General features: G+C 42.0%; 2 protein-coding genes across 6 annotated transcripts in view; one reads left to right on the top strand and one right to left on the bottom strand.

The window, feature by feature from the left end:
• RBKS (ribokinase) overlaps window positions 1-15,550 on the bottom strand; it is a 128,099-nt gene extending 112,549 nt beyond the window's left edge. For 2 of the 3 annotated variants that reach the window (XM_043917468.1, XM_043917466.1), the window contains exon 1: window positions 15,404-15,520. In XM_043917468.1, coding sequence (XP_043773403.1) covers window positions 15,404-15,498 — 95 coding nt within the window. In that variant the 5' untranslated portion in view covers window positions 15,499-15,520. Of the gene's footprint in view, window positions 1-15,403 lie in introns of all 3 variants that reach the window. The other variant, XM_043917465.1, reaches the window with a different exon arrangement.
• A 323-nt stretch (window positions 15,551-15,873) lies between these two features.
• BABAM2 (BRISC and BRCA1 A complex member 2) overlaps window positions 15,874-17,058 on the top strand; it is a 401,843-nt gene continuing 400,658 nt past the window's right edge. For 2 of the 3 annotated variants that reach the window (XM_043917462.1, XM_043917464.1), the window contains exon 1: window positions 15,874-16,000. The gene's annotated coding sequence lies outside the window, so the exon portion shown is untranslated. Of the gene's footprint in view, window positions 16,001-16,471; window positions 16,497-17,058 lie in introns of those variants that run through there. The other variant, XM_043917463.1, reaches the window with a different exon arrangement.

A 17,058-nucleotide genomic window follows, 5' to 3' on the forward strand; every position in this document is an offset into this window, starting at 1 on the left:
TTCATCAGAGCTCTTGGGTGACCAGGTACACTGTCAATGAACACTAATATTTTGAAAGGATTTTTTCTTTTTTTTTCCCCCTGAGCAGTAGGTCTCAATAGTGAGCTTAAATAAATGTTGCAAACAGATGTGCTGATATCCAGGCTTTGTTGTTCCATTTACAGAGCACAGGCAGAGTAGATTTAGCCTAATTCTTAAAAGACCTAGGATTTTCAGAACGGTACATGAGCACTGGCTTCAACTTTGAGTGGCCAGATGCATTAGCCCCTAACAAGAAAGTCAGCCTGCCCTTTGAAGCCAGGCATTGACTTCTCTCTAGCTATGCAAGTGCTAGATGGTATCTTCTAATATGCAGCTCCTTTGTCTGCACTGACAGTCTTCTGTTTAGTGTAGCCACCTTCTTATGATCTTAGCTAGATCTTCTTGATAACCTGCTGCAGCTTCTACATCAGCACTGGCTGCTTCACCTTGCACTTTGATGTTATGGAGATGGCTTCTTTCCTTAAATATCATGAACCAACCTCTCTGCTGGCTTCAAACGTTCCTTCTGCAGCTTCCTCACCTATCTCAGCCTTCACAGGATTGAAAAGATTAGGGCCTTGCTCTGGATTAGGTTTTGGTTTAAGGAAATATTGTAATTGGTTTGATCTTCCATCCAGACCACTAAAATTTTCTCCATATCAGCAATAAGACTGTTTTGCTTTCTTACTATTTTATGTGTTCACAGAGTGAACTTTTAATTTCCTTCAAGAACTCTTCGTTGGCAGTCAAAACTTGGGTAACTCTTTGACACAAGAGGACCATCTTTCAACCTCTCTCTGCTTTAGTCATGCCTTCCTCACTCAGCTTAATCATTTCCAGCTTTTGATTGGAGCCTGAAATATGAGAGAGAGGTGTGCGACCCTTTCACTTGAACACTTGGAGGCCACTATAGGGTTATTAACTGGCCTAATTTCAATATTGTTGGTTGTCTCAGGAAACAGGGAGGTGTGAGGAGAGGGAGAGAGACGGGGCAATGGCTGGTCAGTGGAGCAGTCAGAACACACAAAACATTTATCAAGTTTGAAGTCTTATATGGACATGATTCAGCAGCTAAAAACAATTACAATAGCAACATCAAAGATCCCTGATCACAGATCACAGTAACAAATACAACAATAGTGAAAAAGTTTGGAATACTGTAAGAGTTACGAAAATGTGACACAGAGACATGAAGTGTGCACATGCTGTTGAAAAAACGGCATTGACAGACTCTCTCCATGCAAGGTTGGTATAAAATTTCCATTTGTGAAAAACATATCTGTGAAGCACAATAAAATGATGTTATACCTGTACTGAAGAACTGCTTATAATCTTTATCAAGCCTGAAGGACTTTAGAGTTGAATTTCTTTAAGAGTTTTGGCAGAGTACAGTTGACCCTTGAACAACTAGCTTGAATTGTGTTGGTCCACTAATAGTCAGATTTTTTTTCACTAAGTACGCACTATTGTGCCACATGACCTGTGGCTGGTTGAATCCACATATGTGGAACCATAGATATGGGCGGGGGGCGGTGACTTAACCCCTGCATTATTCAAGAGTCAACTGTACTTATTTGCAAACAGGTAACTGAAAATTTGGATTTGTTATTTCTCACTTGAAAAATGAAGATTTCTAATTTAGAAAAAATCAATATTATTGCTATCACAGTCTATGGATTATATAGCATTTTAAACCAGCGGTAAAGCTCCAGATGTAAAATATAATATGTAAGGTTCTTAAAAACTACTGCACAAGTTACTTTCTGCAATATTATGGAAGAATTGCATTCGAAAAAAATTTTGGCCACAGAGGAAAAGCCAGTATCTAAAATGTGATATATTTGGGAAACAAACTAAAAACAAAACAAAACACCTCCAAGCCCCAAAACACCCAAACCCCAAACAAAACCCCCAAGTTTTGTTTAGAAAGCAGATCGACCATATACATACAAAGATCATTTATACCTGCCTGCCTTCTGCAGATATACAAGAAATGCCCCAAGTCAAGCTAGTATTATAAAAACTGTGAAGAAAGTAAAGTAAGATAGATGGAGATATTTAAAGTGCTCACATGAAGATTTTAAGAAGATAATCAGTTGTCATAAGAACTTTGCACAATTCAAAGAAATCCTCCCCATGACCTTTGTTGTATGACCTTATTATACAACAAAAGGGTAACTCATCACCATGTGGAGAATACTAACAAGTGTTTGAAATTATATCCAATGAGGCAGATTTTGAGGTAGTATTCTTGCGTGGGAAATCTCATGGACAGAGAAGTTGGCGGGCCACAGTCCACGGGGTCACAAAAGAGGTGGACATGACTGAGCAACTGCACATAATTATGGAAGAAATACATTGGAATCATCTCAGACCTGTTTGGGATACTCAGTTCAACTGTCAGCACACATTAATTATGGTACTATATTCCAGGCTCTGTCTGGAGGTTCTGGGGACATCCACACCCTGTCCTCACCGAGCTTACAGTCCAGTGCTAACACTGTAAGCTCACTGTCACAATGGAGGAAGATCCAGCCACTTAACTAGGAGGTAACTATCCTTAGCAGAACTCATGTAATTCAAGAACTGGTATCCATTTTGTCACTGTTCTGTGACACAGTGTGTCAGGAGTTAACATTCTGTATTATCATAGCTGAGAGACTGTATAACCAGGTATTTGCTGTTGTTTAGTTGTTAGGTTGTGTCTGACTCTTTGTGACCCCATGGACTGCAGCACGCCAGGCTCCTCTGTCCATGAGATTTCCCATAACCATGTATGGTGCCACTTAAAAACTGATGTGCTCATCTGTACCAAGGATGACTCCCCAGGGTCAGGAATAACTCTACTCCCATTCTCTCAAAGGGTAATTTCTCCAAAAAATTGAGTGTGTTTTGCCACATTCACATGACTTCACAGTGCCTGGTTTTATTGATTAACCACTAATCTTTACCTTGGTGGCACATTAAAAATCTATGGTGGCAGGATGGGAGGGAGAAGGGAGGCTCAAGAGGGAGGGGACATATATATAATTATGGCTGATTCACGTTATTGTATAGCAGAAACCAACACAACATTGTAAAGCAGTTATCTTCCAATTAAAAAATAAAAACATATTTTTTCTCTCTGCAAAAAAAAAAAAAAAAAAAAAGAAGAAGAAGATAACTGGGCTTTCCTAGTAGTTCAGACAGTAAAGCATCCCCTTGCAATGCAGGAGACCTGGGTTCGATCCCTGGGTCGGGAAGATCCCCTGGAGAAGGAAATGGCAACCCACTCAAGTATTCTTATCTGGAGAATCCCCATGGACAGAGGAACCTGGTGGGCTACAATCCATGGGGTCACAAAGATAATTGTAAAGGTGAATACTTTAGTTATTAAATACTTCTCTATCTTTATTGATCACATTAAAAAAAATCTATGGGAGGAATTTATTTAAAAAATATTGATGACTGGGCCCTATCCCTGGAAGTCTAGTTTAATTGATTCTAAGGGCAGCCAGTGTTGAGATCTTTTTCTTCTTCATTTCCATAGTGTCTTATGCTAGTCAATTTGACTTATGGAGTCAATTTTTTAGCTCTACTTTCACTTTTACTCTGTTAGTTCCTTTGCTAGAGAAAGAACTCTCTTTCATACTAGACTCCTCACAACTTTTTTTTCCCTCTGAACACTCTCATTTAAAATCTCAAAGGGAGGGCAACAGAATAATGGACAAGACACATGGAGAGGCAATTCTTGAAAGAAGAAATACAAACCAACAAACATCTGAGAAAAAACTCAATCTCACTAGTAGTAAAACAAGAGAACATTTATCACCTTTCAAACCAGCAGTGTGTTGGTTAGTTTTCTAGGAAATAGGTGTTTCTCACATTGCTGGTGGGAGTGTATTTCAGAACACTTTTTATGAACGCAAATTGGAAATATATTATACAAAAATGTTATTTCCCTTGATCTAGAGATTCTGTATCAAGGAATTTTCCTAAGGAAAAGGAAACAAGTCCAAAAGATAAGAGTTCAAAGAAATTTATCAAAGCAAACAGATCAACTTACAGATATAAATTTAGGACACTCTATCTTCAAATAATACAGTGGTGAAACCATGCTGTTGCTTAGCGTGGGGTTAGTGGAGAAGATGTGAGGTTTACTGAGCTCATCTGCTCATCTGCTGCACAGACACCCCCTCCCCCACCAGGCGTACACTTGTAACATGTATGCATGCACAAGGGAGATACATAATTGCATAAGAGGACATAAAAGAGGGATCACTAGGCAGGACCTGCCTCTTGAGAAACCTGTTTGCAGGTCAGAAAGCAACAGTTACAACAGGACATGGAACAACAGACTGGTTCCAAATAGGAAAAGGAGTACGTCAAGGCTGTATATTGTCACCCTGCTTATTTAACTTATATGCAGAGTACATCATGAGAAACGCTGGGCTGGATGAAGCACAAGTTGGAATCAAGATTGCCGGGAGAAATATCAATAACCTCAGATATGCAGATAACTACCAACTGTGAAGAGAAAGTGAAGAAGAACTAAAGTGCCTCTTGATGAAAGTCAAAGAGGAGAGTAAAAAAGTTGGCTTAAAGCTCAACATTCAGAAAACTAAGATCATGGCATCTGGTCCCATCACTTCATGGAAAATAGACGGGGAAATAGTGGAAGCAGTGGCTGACTCTATTTTTATGGGCTCCAAAATTGCTGCAGATGGTGATTGCAGCCATGAAATTTAAAGACGCTTAGTACTTGGAAGGAAAGTTATGGCCAACCTAGACAGCATATTAAAAAGCAGAGACATTACTTTGTCAACAAAGGTCCGTCTAGTCAAGGCTATGGTTTTTCCAGTGGTCATGTATGGATGTGAGAGTTGGACTATAAAGAAAGCTGAGTGCTGAAGAATTGATGCTTTTGAACTGTGGTGTTGGAGAAGACTCTTGAGAGTCCCTTGGACTGCAAGGAGATCCAATCAGTCCATCCTAAAAGAGATCAGTCCTGGGTGTTCATTGGAAGGACTGATGTTGAAGCTGAAACTCCAATACTTTGGCCACTTGATGGGAAGAGCTGACTCATCTGAAAAGACCCTGATGCTGGGAAAGATTGAGGGCAGGAGGAGAAGGGGACGACAGAGGATGAGATGGTTGGATGGCATCACCGACTCAATGGACATGGGTTTGGGTGGACTCCGGGAGTTGGTGATGGACAGGGAGGCCTGGAGTGCTGCAGCTCATGGGGTTCCAAAGAGTTGGACACTACTGAGCAACTGAACTGAACTGAACTAGGTAGGAGCTAAAAAAATAACAGACAAAAGAAAAAAATCTTACCCAGGTTTTATAAACTGGAATAGAAAAAGGAGGCTTAAACAGATAAGATGAAAAATAGGCAGTTTAAAAAGAAATGGAAGATAGGAAAGGAAAAGTACAACTGCTACGGAAAATAATATGATGGTTTCTCAAAAAATTAAACAGAATTACCATATGATCTAGCACTTCCAGGTACGTACCCAAAAGAACTGAAAACAAGGACTTGGAACAGATATTATACAGCCATGTTTCATAGTAGTATTATTTACAGTAGCAAAACTGGAAGCAATGCAGTGTCCATCGATGGATGAATGGATAGACAAAATGTGGTGTCTACACACTGGAATAGTATTCAGCCTTACAAAGGAAGGAAATTCTGATACATGCTAAAACATAGATAAACTTTAAAGATACCATGCTAAGTGAAATGCTAAGTGAAATAAGTCAGTCACAAAATGACAAATACTGTATGATTCCACTTACATGAGGTACAAAGAAAAGCCAAATTCATAAAGAAAAGTAGAATGGTGGTTGCCAGGGGCTGATGGGGGAGGGGTGATGGAGTTATTATTTAAATGAGGTCAAAGTTTAGGTTTGGGAAAATGAACAGTTTTTAATTATGGACCTTCTGAGTGAGTGGTTCTCAACCCTGATACATATTAAAATTATCAGAAAGTAATACAAAAAACCCCAAGGGGGATGCTCTGTCTAGCTGGAGGAAATCAACCAAGTAGGGCGGGTCAATTTTTAAACCATTTTAAAATTTTCCCTGCTGCGGCTAGGATGACAAAGACTGCTGTAGGCCAGAGGAAATAAAATATTGTGATTTTTCTATAACTTAAAAAAATAAGTCCTGGAGGTGGATGGTGATGATAGTTGAATGTACTTGATACCACTGAACTGTACACTTAAAGTGGTTAAAATAATTTTATGTCTAGGGTATTTTATCATAATTTAAAAAATCTGAGGGAAAAAAAACCCTCTAAAGGACAATATTAAGCCTTTTGATACAGGTAATTGCATTATTTGCTTTTTCTTCCTTGCAAGGAAACTGTTCCCTAGTAGCATTTTGAATTCCTTCTTATCTCTTGCAAATATATGTCAAACTGCTGAAATGCTACTCTAACCTTCACAATAATGTGTTAGTATCTGAGAGTCAAGAGAGGTAAATTTTAATCCGGACTCCAACCTTTACGGGTTGAAGCCAGATCACTGAAGTCTTCCCAAGTCTTGTTTCCAATAATTAAAATGAACAGGGTGGCAGACAAAAAAGAACTGGACTCAAAGTCTCTAGTTTCATGGTATTTAAGTTTCCAAACGACACTTTTGCTACATTACATATATCTTTGTTACATGGGTAGTTGAGGTTGTATAGTTTCTGTGTTTTTAAAAGTATTGGTATATTTACTATCTTAGTTTTATTATCTCCAATAAGCAGTTGTGAATTTCCTGAGCCAACTTTGTTATTAATTTCCCATTATAATTATAAAAGCACATCAGTGTTTTTTCTTAAATCTCAAAGTCAAATTTAGGATTCACTCCCTTCCACCCCCCGCCCCGCCCCCCCCAACTCCCCACCACCAGGAGATTTGACTGCTTTATAGTTACTTGATAACACTTATTTTTATTTTTTAAGGAGTAGAATCTTTTTCCCTGCTAAAAAGCATGAAACATGGAATTCTTTCGTTCCACCAAGTGCGATTCTTTCTAAGAACTCTACTTTCCAGGTCTTGTCAGTGTGGGAAAGCTAACAGGGCTTGCTCATAAAGGAACAGAGAGCAGAAGCTTGACTCATGCCCATTTTACTTAACAGATGTTTTGAAATCTTTTACTCCCTAAAGCTGAGCGCTGAAAAATTGATGCTTTTGAACTGTGGTGTTGGAGAAGACTCTTGAGAGTCCCTTGGACTGCAAAGAGATCCAACCAGTCCATCCTAAAGGAGATCAGTCGTGGGTGTTCATTGGAAGGACTGATGCTGAAGCTGAAACTCTAATACTTTGGCCACCTCATGCGAAGAGTTGACTCATTGGAAAAGACCCTGATGCTGGGAGGGATTAGGGGCGGGAGGAGAAGGGGATGACAGAGGATGAGATGGCTGGATGGCATCACCGACTCGATGGACATGAGTTTGAGTAAACTCTGGGAGTTGGTGAGGGACAGGGAGGCCTGGTGTGCTGCGATTTATGGGGTTGCAAAGAGTCGGACCCGACTGAGCGACTGAACTAACCTGAACTAAATTCAACTCCCCAAATATTTAACTTTTTTCCTCTTCTTTACTTTTCACTACTGTCTTAGTTAAGGTCCCTATCAACTTTTGTGAAGACCACTGCTTTCCCTTGGGTCTGTCTTCAAGGACAATATCTTTGATGACTTCCAAACATTGCCTTCTTTTACATCTGCCTTTGGCACTGAGAGCTATGGCACTGAGCAAGCTAAGTGAAATGCAAACCTGACTGTGTCGTTTCTATACTTTGAATCCTTCCCTGGCTCTCAGAGCCTACAAAGTAAGACCCAAGCACCTTAGCATGGCTGATGGGGCCTTTCACTGAAACCTTTTATGTGATGCTCAGTGTACAGTGAACAGCTAGTGGTTGCTGTCCCCGGCACAGCCATGCATGCCCACAGCCATAACTTCACTCCTGTGTGATCATCCCAACTGGCGAGGATGTTCTCCCTTTTCAAGAGGTGGCTGGGGAGGCATCTTATCCAGGAACATTCCTTTGTGCTCCCACAGAACCTGCAGGTACTGAGCATATCACACTACAATGATCTGCCTCTGTGTCTGCCTACTTCTTTGGTCTTCAAGTTCCTCAGGAACTTGTTACACTGTGGCCATATTTCACCAATTGCAGTATCCCCAGCACTTAGCTCAGTCTCAGCATTTTAACATTAGACATAAGTAATCACAACACTGGAGCACACTCATCACAAAGCCCACCTCATCGTGCTCTCCCCACCGTGCCGACACTAGGGCGTGAAGAGCTGGCCAAGGAATGGATCGCTAAGTGAAAGTCGCTTAGTCGTGTCCGACTCTTTGCGACCTCATGGACTATACAGTCCATGGAATTCTCTTGGCCAGAATACTGGAGTGGGTAGCCTTTTCATTCTCCAGGGGAATCTTCCCATCCCAGGGATCGAATCCAGATCTCCTGCATTGCAGGTGGATTCATTACCAGCTGAGCCACAAGGGAAGCCCAAGAATACTGAGGTGGGTAGCCTGTCCCTTCTCCCTGGGATCTTCCCGTCCCAGGAATCAAACCAGGGTCTCCTGCATTGCAAGCAGATTCTTTAACAACTGAGCTACCAGGGAAATCCTAAAGTATAATAATACCAAGCAATAGGTGCTCTTTGTCACACACAATTTACCTTTTAACATGTATTTTCTTTGAAGGGACCAAAATTCACAAATTTCCCATGCATAATTGCTTTTGAATTTAGAGAATTCAGTTGACAGAAACATGTTCAATGAAATATTAACTGAAAAACTGATTTGTAACTGATAAGCAACTTTCAAGGCCAATTTAAGGAGGAGAAAGAATAATGATTATATGATATTCTTCTCATATTGGGAATGCATGATACTTCTTGGACCAGCATTACTTTGGCTTTTACTTTCCTGAAAATGTGACTGCTAGGGAGATCTTTCTGTTCTAAATACAACAACTCAAGAAGCTTTTGTGGAAGGCAGGTTGCTGCAGCTGCTGCTGCTAAGTTGCTTCAGTAGTGTCCGACTCTGTGCGACCCCATAGGCGGCAGCCCACCAGGCTCCCCTGTCCCTGGGATTCTCCAGGCAAGAACACTGGAGTGGGAAGGTAGGTTAGAAGGTACTATAATTCGCCAAACACATATAACCTTTTCTAGGTATAATATAAAATTTTGGTCTTTTTTTTTTTGTAATCGAGGTCCAGCATTTCATTCACTTTGGATCTAAAGAGCTTCTAAATTCACTTCTGCCACCATCCAATTAAAATCTTTTGAGAATTAAGCAATCATTTCCTGACTTGCCAAGGATTAAATTTAGATGCTTGGTTGAACATGAGCCTTATCTCTCCAGCCATCACTTTTAATTGGAGCATGTAAAAGGATAACATAGAGTTTTAGTTGACATCATAGTCTATTACCATGGAAATGTAAACATGGGTTTGTATTAAACTTGTCTCCAAGCAAGTTTTAGGGGTACAGAGAGACTGGGAGACAGGAGATAAATTATGTAAAACAGATCCTCTGAATGTTGGAGTGCCCCAGGAGCACAGACCGGGGTGATTTCATCTTGTCTCATGGCTTTAAATACCATCTATACACTGATGACTCTCAAATTTATATCTCCAGCTCGATCTTTCCTCTGAACTTGAAACTCATATATCTGTCTTCTTGACCGCTTCAGCTGGATGTCTGACAGGCCCCTCAAGTCTCACACATCCGGCCTGAGCTGCTAATACTGCCCTCTCCCTATGCAATTTGCTCTATCACCATCTCAGCACATGTCAGTTTCCCCTTCCACTTGCAGAGGGCATAGAACTGGGGTAATCCTTGACCTGTCTTGTATTCCTCCACAAATCCTGTCAGCTCTACCTTTAAAATATAATCAGAAGATGCTCACTTCTCCCTACTTGCACTGTTCAAACTACCGTCATTTCTTGCCTGGACTATTGTTAATTAACTCTGAACTGGTCTCCCTGTTTCTGTTCTTATGGGTCATATCATGTCACTTGTCTGCTCAAACCCTCCAATGGCTTTTCGTTTCATCCAGGGTAGGAACCACTGGCCTTTAACCATCAATTATCTTCTCCTCTCCCTTATTTTCTTCTTCAGCTACACTGGACTCCTGGTAGTTCACTGATCCTACGAAGTGTGCTTCTGCCTCTGGGCCTTTTCATATCCTCTTCTTCTGGTGATTTGTATGGCTTGCCTCCTTTCTTTTGGTAGGCCTTTACTCAAATCACTTTCTCGTTGAGGCTGTCTGTGGCTAATGATCTAAAATTACTATTTCCACCCCTGTTTCATGCTTTATTTTCCTCCTTAGCATTTCTGTAACAGGCTGTGAATTTTACATATTTCTACCGATATTGTTTGTTTCTGCCACTAGAATGTAAGCTCCAAGTGGCAGGGACCTTTGGCTGTGTTTTTCATTGCTGTATCCTCTGCCCTTAGGGAAGTGCAGAGGCACATGGTATAAAACCAATAAATATTCGCTGAGTGAATAATTAAAAAAATGGGTGATACATGTCATAAGAAATAAAGACTAGTGAAGCATGATTAACTAGTGTCTAAAAAAATTCATCTGTTATTGGGTTTTCATGGGAATCTGTCTTTGGAGGAGCTCTGACTTAATTTTCCACAAGAACAGACTTGATTTCTCTTATCTTTGCAATTTGGAACTTCAGAGATGATTGTTCAAGAAGGAAGAGAATAATTAAATAAATACAGGTGGGTAGTAAATAATGTTCATTGTTTGCCATGTTGGATGAGCTAATGATTTTTAAAAATTATTAGCACACAGAGCTTACTATTCATAGTGGACTGAAATTAGAAATGAAAAAAGCTGCTCAATGATTGCATTAGCTGTGTCTGGCACACAGTAATGCAATATATAAAGTGAGTTAGACTTGGATACTATCCAAGAGGGCTTAGTTACTGAAGTAGTTTCATTTCTAAAGTGATTCTACAGTACAGGCATGGGTGTCCAGGTTGGTTATGGTTAAGCTTAGACAGAAACTAAGAAATAGTAATGGAGATCCTATCTTTAGACCTGAAAATGATAAATCTTTAGTTGTTATTCCTTGCCAACTTACAAAGTAAACACTTAATGAATGCAGAGACTATAAGCCCTTAAATGAACTGTAGATGAAAAGGGCAATAAATATGTGCCAGAGTTAGCGATACAATGATATAATGGAAAGATAAAGGTTGAGAAACCTGGGTTCCCACTGACTGGCTCTATGATTTGGGGTGAGTCACCTAACCTCTCTTAATTACCTCATCTGTAAAATGTGGAGGATGGACTGATAGGCTTCAGTGGTCCTCCAAGCTCTAAGTATTATAAGATTTTTTGACTTTAACCACTGTGGTAGGCAGAACTTTGCCCCACCCCCACCTCAAGAATGTCTACATCCTAATCCCCAGGACTTGTGAATATGTTATATTATATGGCAAGGGGGAATTAAGGCTGCTAATAAGCTACCTTAAAATAAGGAGATTATTCTGAATTACCCATTTGGGCCCAATGAAATCACAAGGGTACTTAAAATGCAGAAGATGGAGGGCAGAAGAGTGAGTGTGAGAGTGAAGCTATGTGAGAAGGACTTCACCAACCATTACTGGATTTGAACATGGATGGGGAAACAATGGAAACAGTGGGAGACTTTTATTTTGGGGGGCTCCAAAATCACTGCAGATGGTGACTGCAGCCATGAAATTAAAAGACGTTTGCTCCTTGGAAGAAAAACTATGACCACCAGCCTAGACAGCATATTAAAAAGCAGAGACATTACTTTGCCAACAAAGGTCCGTCTGGTCAAAGCTATGGTTTTTCCAGTAGTCATATATGGATGTGAGAGCTGGACTATAAAGAAAGCTGAGTGCTGAAGAATTGATGCTTTTGAACTGTGGTGTTGGAGAAGACTCTTGAGAGTCTTCAAGGAGACCCAACCAGTCAATCCTAAAGGAAATCAGTCCTGAATATTCACTGGAATGACTGATGCTGAAGCTGAAACTCCAATGCTCTGGCTACCTGATGCGAAGAACTGACTCATTGGAAAAGACCCTAATGCTGGGTAAGGTTGAAGGCAGGAGGAGAAAGGGACGACAGAGGATGAGATGGCTGGATGGCATCACCAACTCAATGGACAAGGTTTGGGAGTTGGTGATGGACAGGAAAGCCTGGTGTGCTGCAGTCCATGGGGTCACAAAGAGTCAGACACGACTGAGTGACTGAGCCAGTCGCTGAACTGAAGAGGCCATAAGCCAGAATGTGAGCAGTCTCTAGAAGCCAGAAAAGGCAAGAAAACAGATTTCCCTTAGAGCCTCCAGAAAGGAATGCAGTTTTACAAAAGACTTGATTTTAGCCCAGTTAGACCTGTATCAGACTTCTGGACTTTCAGAATTATCAGTATTCAATTTGTATTGTTTAAGCCATTAGGTTTTTGGTAATTTGTTATGGAAGAGATAGGAAAATAATACAAGCAAAGTTGGACCCAAGTTTATTACAGACGCAGGCTTTTAAATAAAAATCCTATACTGAGGTATTCTGTAAAGATCTTCAGAGGTAGCAATAATCAGAAACCATGGGAAGCTTGTTAGAAAAATTGTGGGAGAGTGTATGTGTATGTGCATGTGCACACTCGTGCTAAGTCACTTGAGTCGTGTCAGACATTTTGTGACCCCATGGACTATAGCCGGCAGGCTTCTCTGTCCATGGGTTTCTCCATCCATGGGCTTCTCCAGGCAAGAATACTGGAGTGGGTTGCCATGCCCTCCTCCAGAGGATCTTCCTGACCCAGGGACTGAACCCTCATCTCTTAGATCTCTTGCACTGGAAGGCAGGTTCTTTACCACCAGCACCAACTGGGAAATTTACTAGTGATTCATGTGAAGACTAGAAATCTGGGTATCTTATAAAGAAAAGAAAACGTCAAGAGAAGAGAGATCAAAGATTTTCCACAATGTAAGAGTTTCTTCTCTGGATCTCACTGTACTCATCTATAAGTACAGTGAAGGACTGGGATAAATAATCTCTAAATTTCTCTAGCTCTGAAATGAGCTTTTAAATCCTGACAGATGCTAACATGGGCATTTGAGACCCTCCCCTCCCCAAAGTTTGAAGAGTATTCATTTTAGAAAGTAACTATAATTATGTTTAATGTGTAATAGTCAAGCTTCACAGAAAGTTCTACTTAGTTTAATAAGGAGGGGGCTCTGAATTCTAACCCTGACATTCTTATTCAGGTTGAGTGCATGGGGAAATTGTTCAGCTTTCCTTCTCTTCTGTTACTTCCCCTATAGAAGTATGGTAAAATTTTAGCTAGATGGATTTTCTAAAGAATGAATTATTTCAGATGTCTCAAAGTTTAGTCCTTTATGTACTAACTACATTTTAAATATATTTGATGGAACTATATCTAAAGTAAAACTCATTCCCCATTTTTATATACAATTTAATGATTACCATATTCCCTTCTCTTGAAGAGTCATGACTAATAACATCAATCACTAGAGTGAGCTCTCGGACAGCAATGCTCTAGACAGCAGTTGGCAAACTATGGCCTGCAGGCTGTTTGTAAGATGTAGTTTTTTATATTCTGTACATGTTAAAAATAAGGTGGGGGGGGGGAATATGTGACCTTAGACCCTATGTGGCTCAAAAAGTCTAAAATAAATATTATCTGGCTCTTTGGAGAAAGGTTTGCTGACTCCAGCTCTAGAGAAAGATGTGTAGGCCTCTTCATCAAATGTCCAAAACTAGACTGAACTTTGTTATGTCACTAAACAAAGTACATTCATCTTGGCACAAGGTAGCTCAAGTATTCGTGGAAAAATAAAGGCTCTGGGCAGTTTTTTTTTTCTTTTTTTTGGCTGAGCTGCACAACTTGTGGGATGTTTAGTTCCTGAACAAGGACTCCAACCCCAGGCCCACATCAGTGAAAGTGCAAGAGTTCTGTCCACTGGAGTGCCAGAGAATTCTCCAGGATCTTGCATTTAAAATTCTTCTGTTGCTTGTTACACGCTCCTCACTTTCAGGGTTTTTTTGTAATTTCTACCTGCCCCTTGCAGTCTCTTCCCCTTTCTAATCTCAGTCTGGAAATTTGATAACCTAGTTTATAAACATTATTAACAATGGAAGATTTAGTCCGTTATGTGAAGACCCTAAAACTAGTTTTTAAGTAGATCACAGGTGGTTTAGTGCAGGGATTTGGTGACTAATTTTGCTGGTCCCAAGGTCTTTTTATTTATTTCCAGGTTCTCAGCTGTCCTTTGAAAAGGCAAGGTGGCAGGACAGATAAGGTCTTACTGTAGTGTGATCATTTTTTATTTTTATAATATAAAAATAGCAGTATATCTGAAAAGCCACTCACCAAAAAATTAAACTCAAGCAATCTAAATGGTAGGATTTTCTTGGAACATGTTTTTTTTTTTCTTTAAAATAAATAAACATTACTTTTACAATCAAAAAGGCGATTTCAGTTAAAAAAAAAAAGCTATCTTGGAAAGATCTCTCCATCCAATCTCACTGCCCTAACTCAACTATTTTCATCTAGCATATTTTGTTTATTCAATCACTTTTTAAAATGGTTGTATATACTGGGTTTTTAACTTGATTCACATTTGGTTTGCCATAGGTAACCTATGGTTACTCTAATACTGAAAAATAAGCTGTAAATATGAAATGCAAGAAAGCTGACAATCAATATGGTGAAAGATGACCGCCTAAAATTTTGGCCTCAGCTCCACCCATTTTCTACACATTCACACGTATAACACCCAACCTGGATAGTGTTACAGCTCAAAACACCTTCCTCCATTTAGTGTTGCAAACAACCCTGTTAAGTGGGCACATTCTCAGAGGTAAAATGACTCGGCTAAAGTCACTCGGCTAGCCAGGGAACAGGTTTAGCATCCTAGTGAAGAAAACAGAAGCAGGTCTTTGGAGGCGCTGCTAGTTAAAGGGGAGCTTTCACTACACGCTGGCTTTTATGTTCCCTCATCTGACAATGACCTTTACAAACTCAAACCTGCCTCTTCTACCCTATTGAGGCACGCGCAGCGGGCTGGGGAAATCTGTGGGTTAGTCGCCCAGTTGTGTCCGAGTCTTTGTGACCCCATAGACCGTAGCTCGCCAGGCTCCTCTGTCTATGCAATTCTCCAGGCAAGAATACTGGAGTGGGTAGCCATTCCCTTCTCCTGGGGAATCTTCCCGATCCAGGGATCGAATCCGGGTCTCCCGCACTGCGGGCAGATTCTTTACAGACTGAGTAGCTCACATCCAGACTCAACACTCCATCCCCAAAGCCCTAGGGCCAAGGCAGAGAGAAGAGAGCACAGTCCGCCCCTCGCTGGAGGCGCAGCCTCTGCACGATGGCCCCGAACTAACCTGACCAGGTCGGTCATGCAGGAGCCCACCACCACCACCGCCGCCTCCGCCACCTCCTCCTGCCACTGCCTCCCAGGGTCCCCAGACGCGGCCATTGCTCAGAGTCGGCAGTGTCCAACCTGGAGGCTGCCCTTTAACCTTTGCCCCACCCCGTAACCAGAGACGCTGCTCCCACGTTCCCGAACGACGCGGGCCTTCCGGACGCCCGGGTGGGTCGCCCACCTGGATGCCCGAAATAACCCCATTCACCAACTGTCCCTAGTTCCTCCAGGAATTGTCTTCCTGCACAGCCTCTCGTAGCAGAGGCATCCTACGAGTTCCACACTCCGCGCAGCTCGCCGCGCACGAGGTAGGCGCGGAGGCAGGAACTTTCAGGCACTCGGGGGACGCCCTTCCGAGCGCCCGGCCTGGCGCGGCCGGGGACGCGCACGCCGCCCGGCTCCAGGGCCGCCGAGGGGGCGGGGCGGGGCGGGACGTCCGGGGACGCGCACGCATCCGGCCCGCGGTGCGCGCGCAGGTTGGTGCGTCGGTCGGGGGCGCGCTCGGGTAACCTGTACCCCACGTAGTCGCCGGTTACCGATCCGACTTAAGTTCCAGGTACCTGGACTGGGGCTGGTGCGGGGAGGTTGGATCCCGAGTTGCACAGGTGGCGCTGAGGACCGTGGTTTTACATATGCCCAGGGCTCGCCTTCTCTTCTATAGAGAAGGCCCCTGTCCCAAAGATGCCCTACTCATTCCCGTCACGCTGGTCCCCTCAAGAACGAGCCCCCAAGGCCAGAGGCTGCTCTCTCTCCACACCTAGCCCGCCCCCGGTCCCTGATTAAGCTCAAGACTCTTTGCTTTTTCCTTGCTGATTAGGGGATCATACAGTTTGGGAGAAGGTGTCCCCTTTTAGAGCGGGGTGGTCATTCTTTGGGTTCGAGCTGGTTGTTTTTCTTGAATGCTGCCCCTTGGAGAAATTACTTCCCTTGTGTACTTCCCTCGTGCGCCGTATGACGTCGACGTGACGCAGCAGGACGCCACCCCTTTCCGTTCCATGACGTAAGCTGGGCACGTGTTTCCGTGTTTGTCATCCCATCTTAATTGCGAGAAGGTAGATGATGCTTTAGACGTGTTTGTATTCCCCAGACTGCCCATCGAAATACCTCATGTGACCCTATCTTGAGGCAGCAAAGCTCTGTAAATTGTAAAGCTCTGTAAATTGTATTTCTGCATTTCCTTCTGTATATTACACGTCAAAATCAGGAAATAGAAATTTCGCAACTAGCTTTCAAGGGAAACGGGCCACAGTAAAATTTTGCCTATCTGGGATCGATTATTGTGCTTTTTTTGTGTAAAAAATACTACTGGGAGATCATCCCCCATCTGTGTACCCCGCTCAGAAGCCAAAGAACTGTCATTTTTAGCTATTCGGTGACCTCCGATTTTGGAGTCAGGTTTTCCCCCCACCCTCTCTTGTCTAGAGAAGTCACAGCAGCTGTGCTTGTAACATTTTAATGCTGCATAAAATCTTGCACTGTCAAAAGATAGTATTATGGCTGTTCAGGAAACAAAGACAAATTCATTCCTTCAGGTGTCATTCTAAGGTCATGACAGTTGCTGAATTGGATGGGGTGTTGTCACCTTAAGTATAGTTTGGTTTCTGGAGCAGGTTT

This window comes from Cervus elaphus, chromosome 11 (genome assembly GCF_910594005.1).
Source record: "Cervus elaphus chromosome 11, mCerEla1.1, whole genome shotgun sequence".
Classification (NCBI taxonomy): Eukaryota; Metazoa; Chordata; class Mammalia; order Artiodactyla; family Cervidae; genus Cervus; species Cervus elaphus.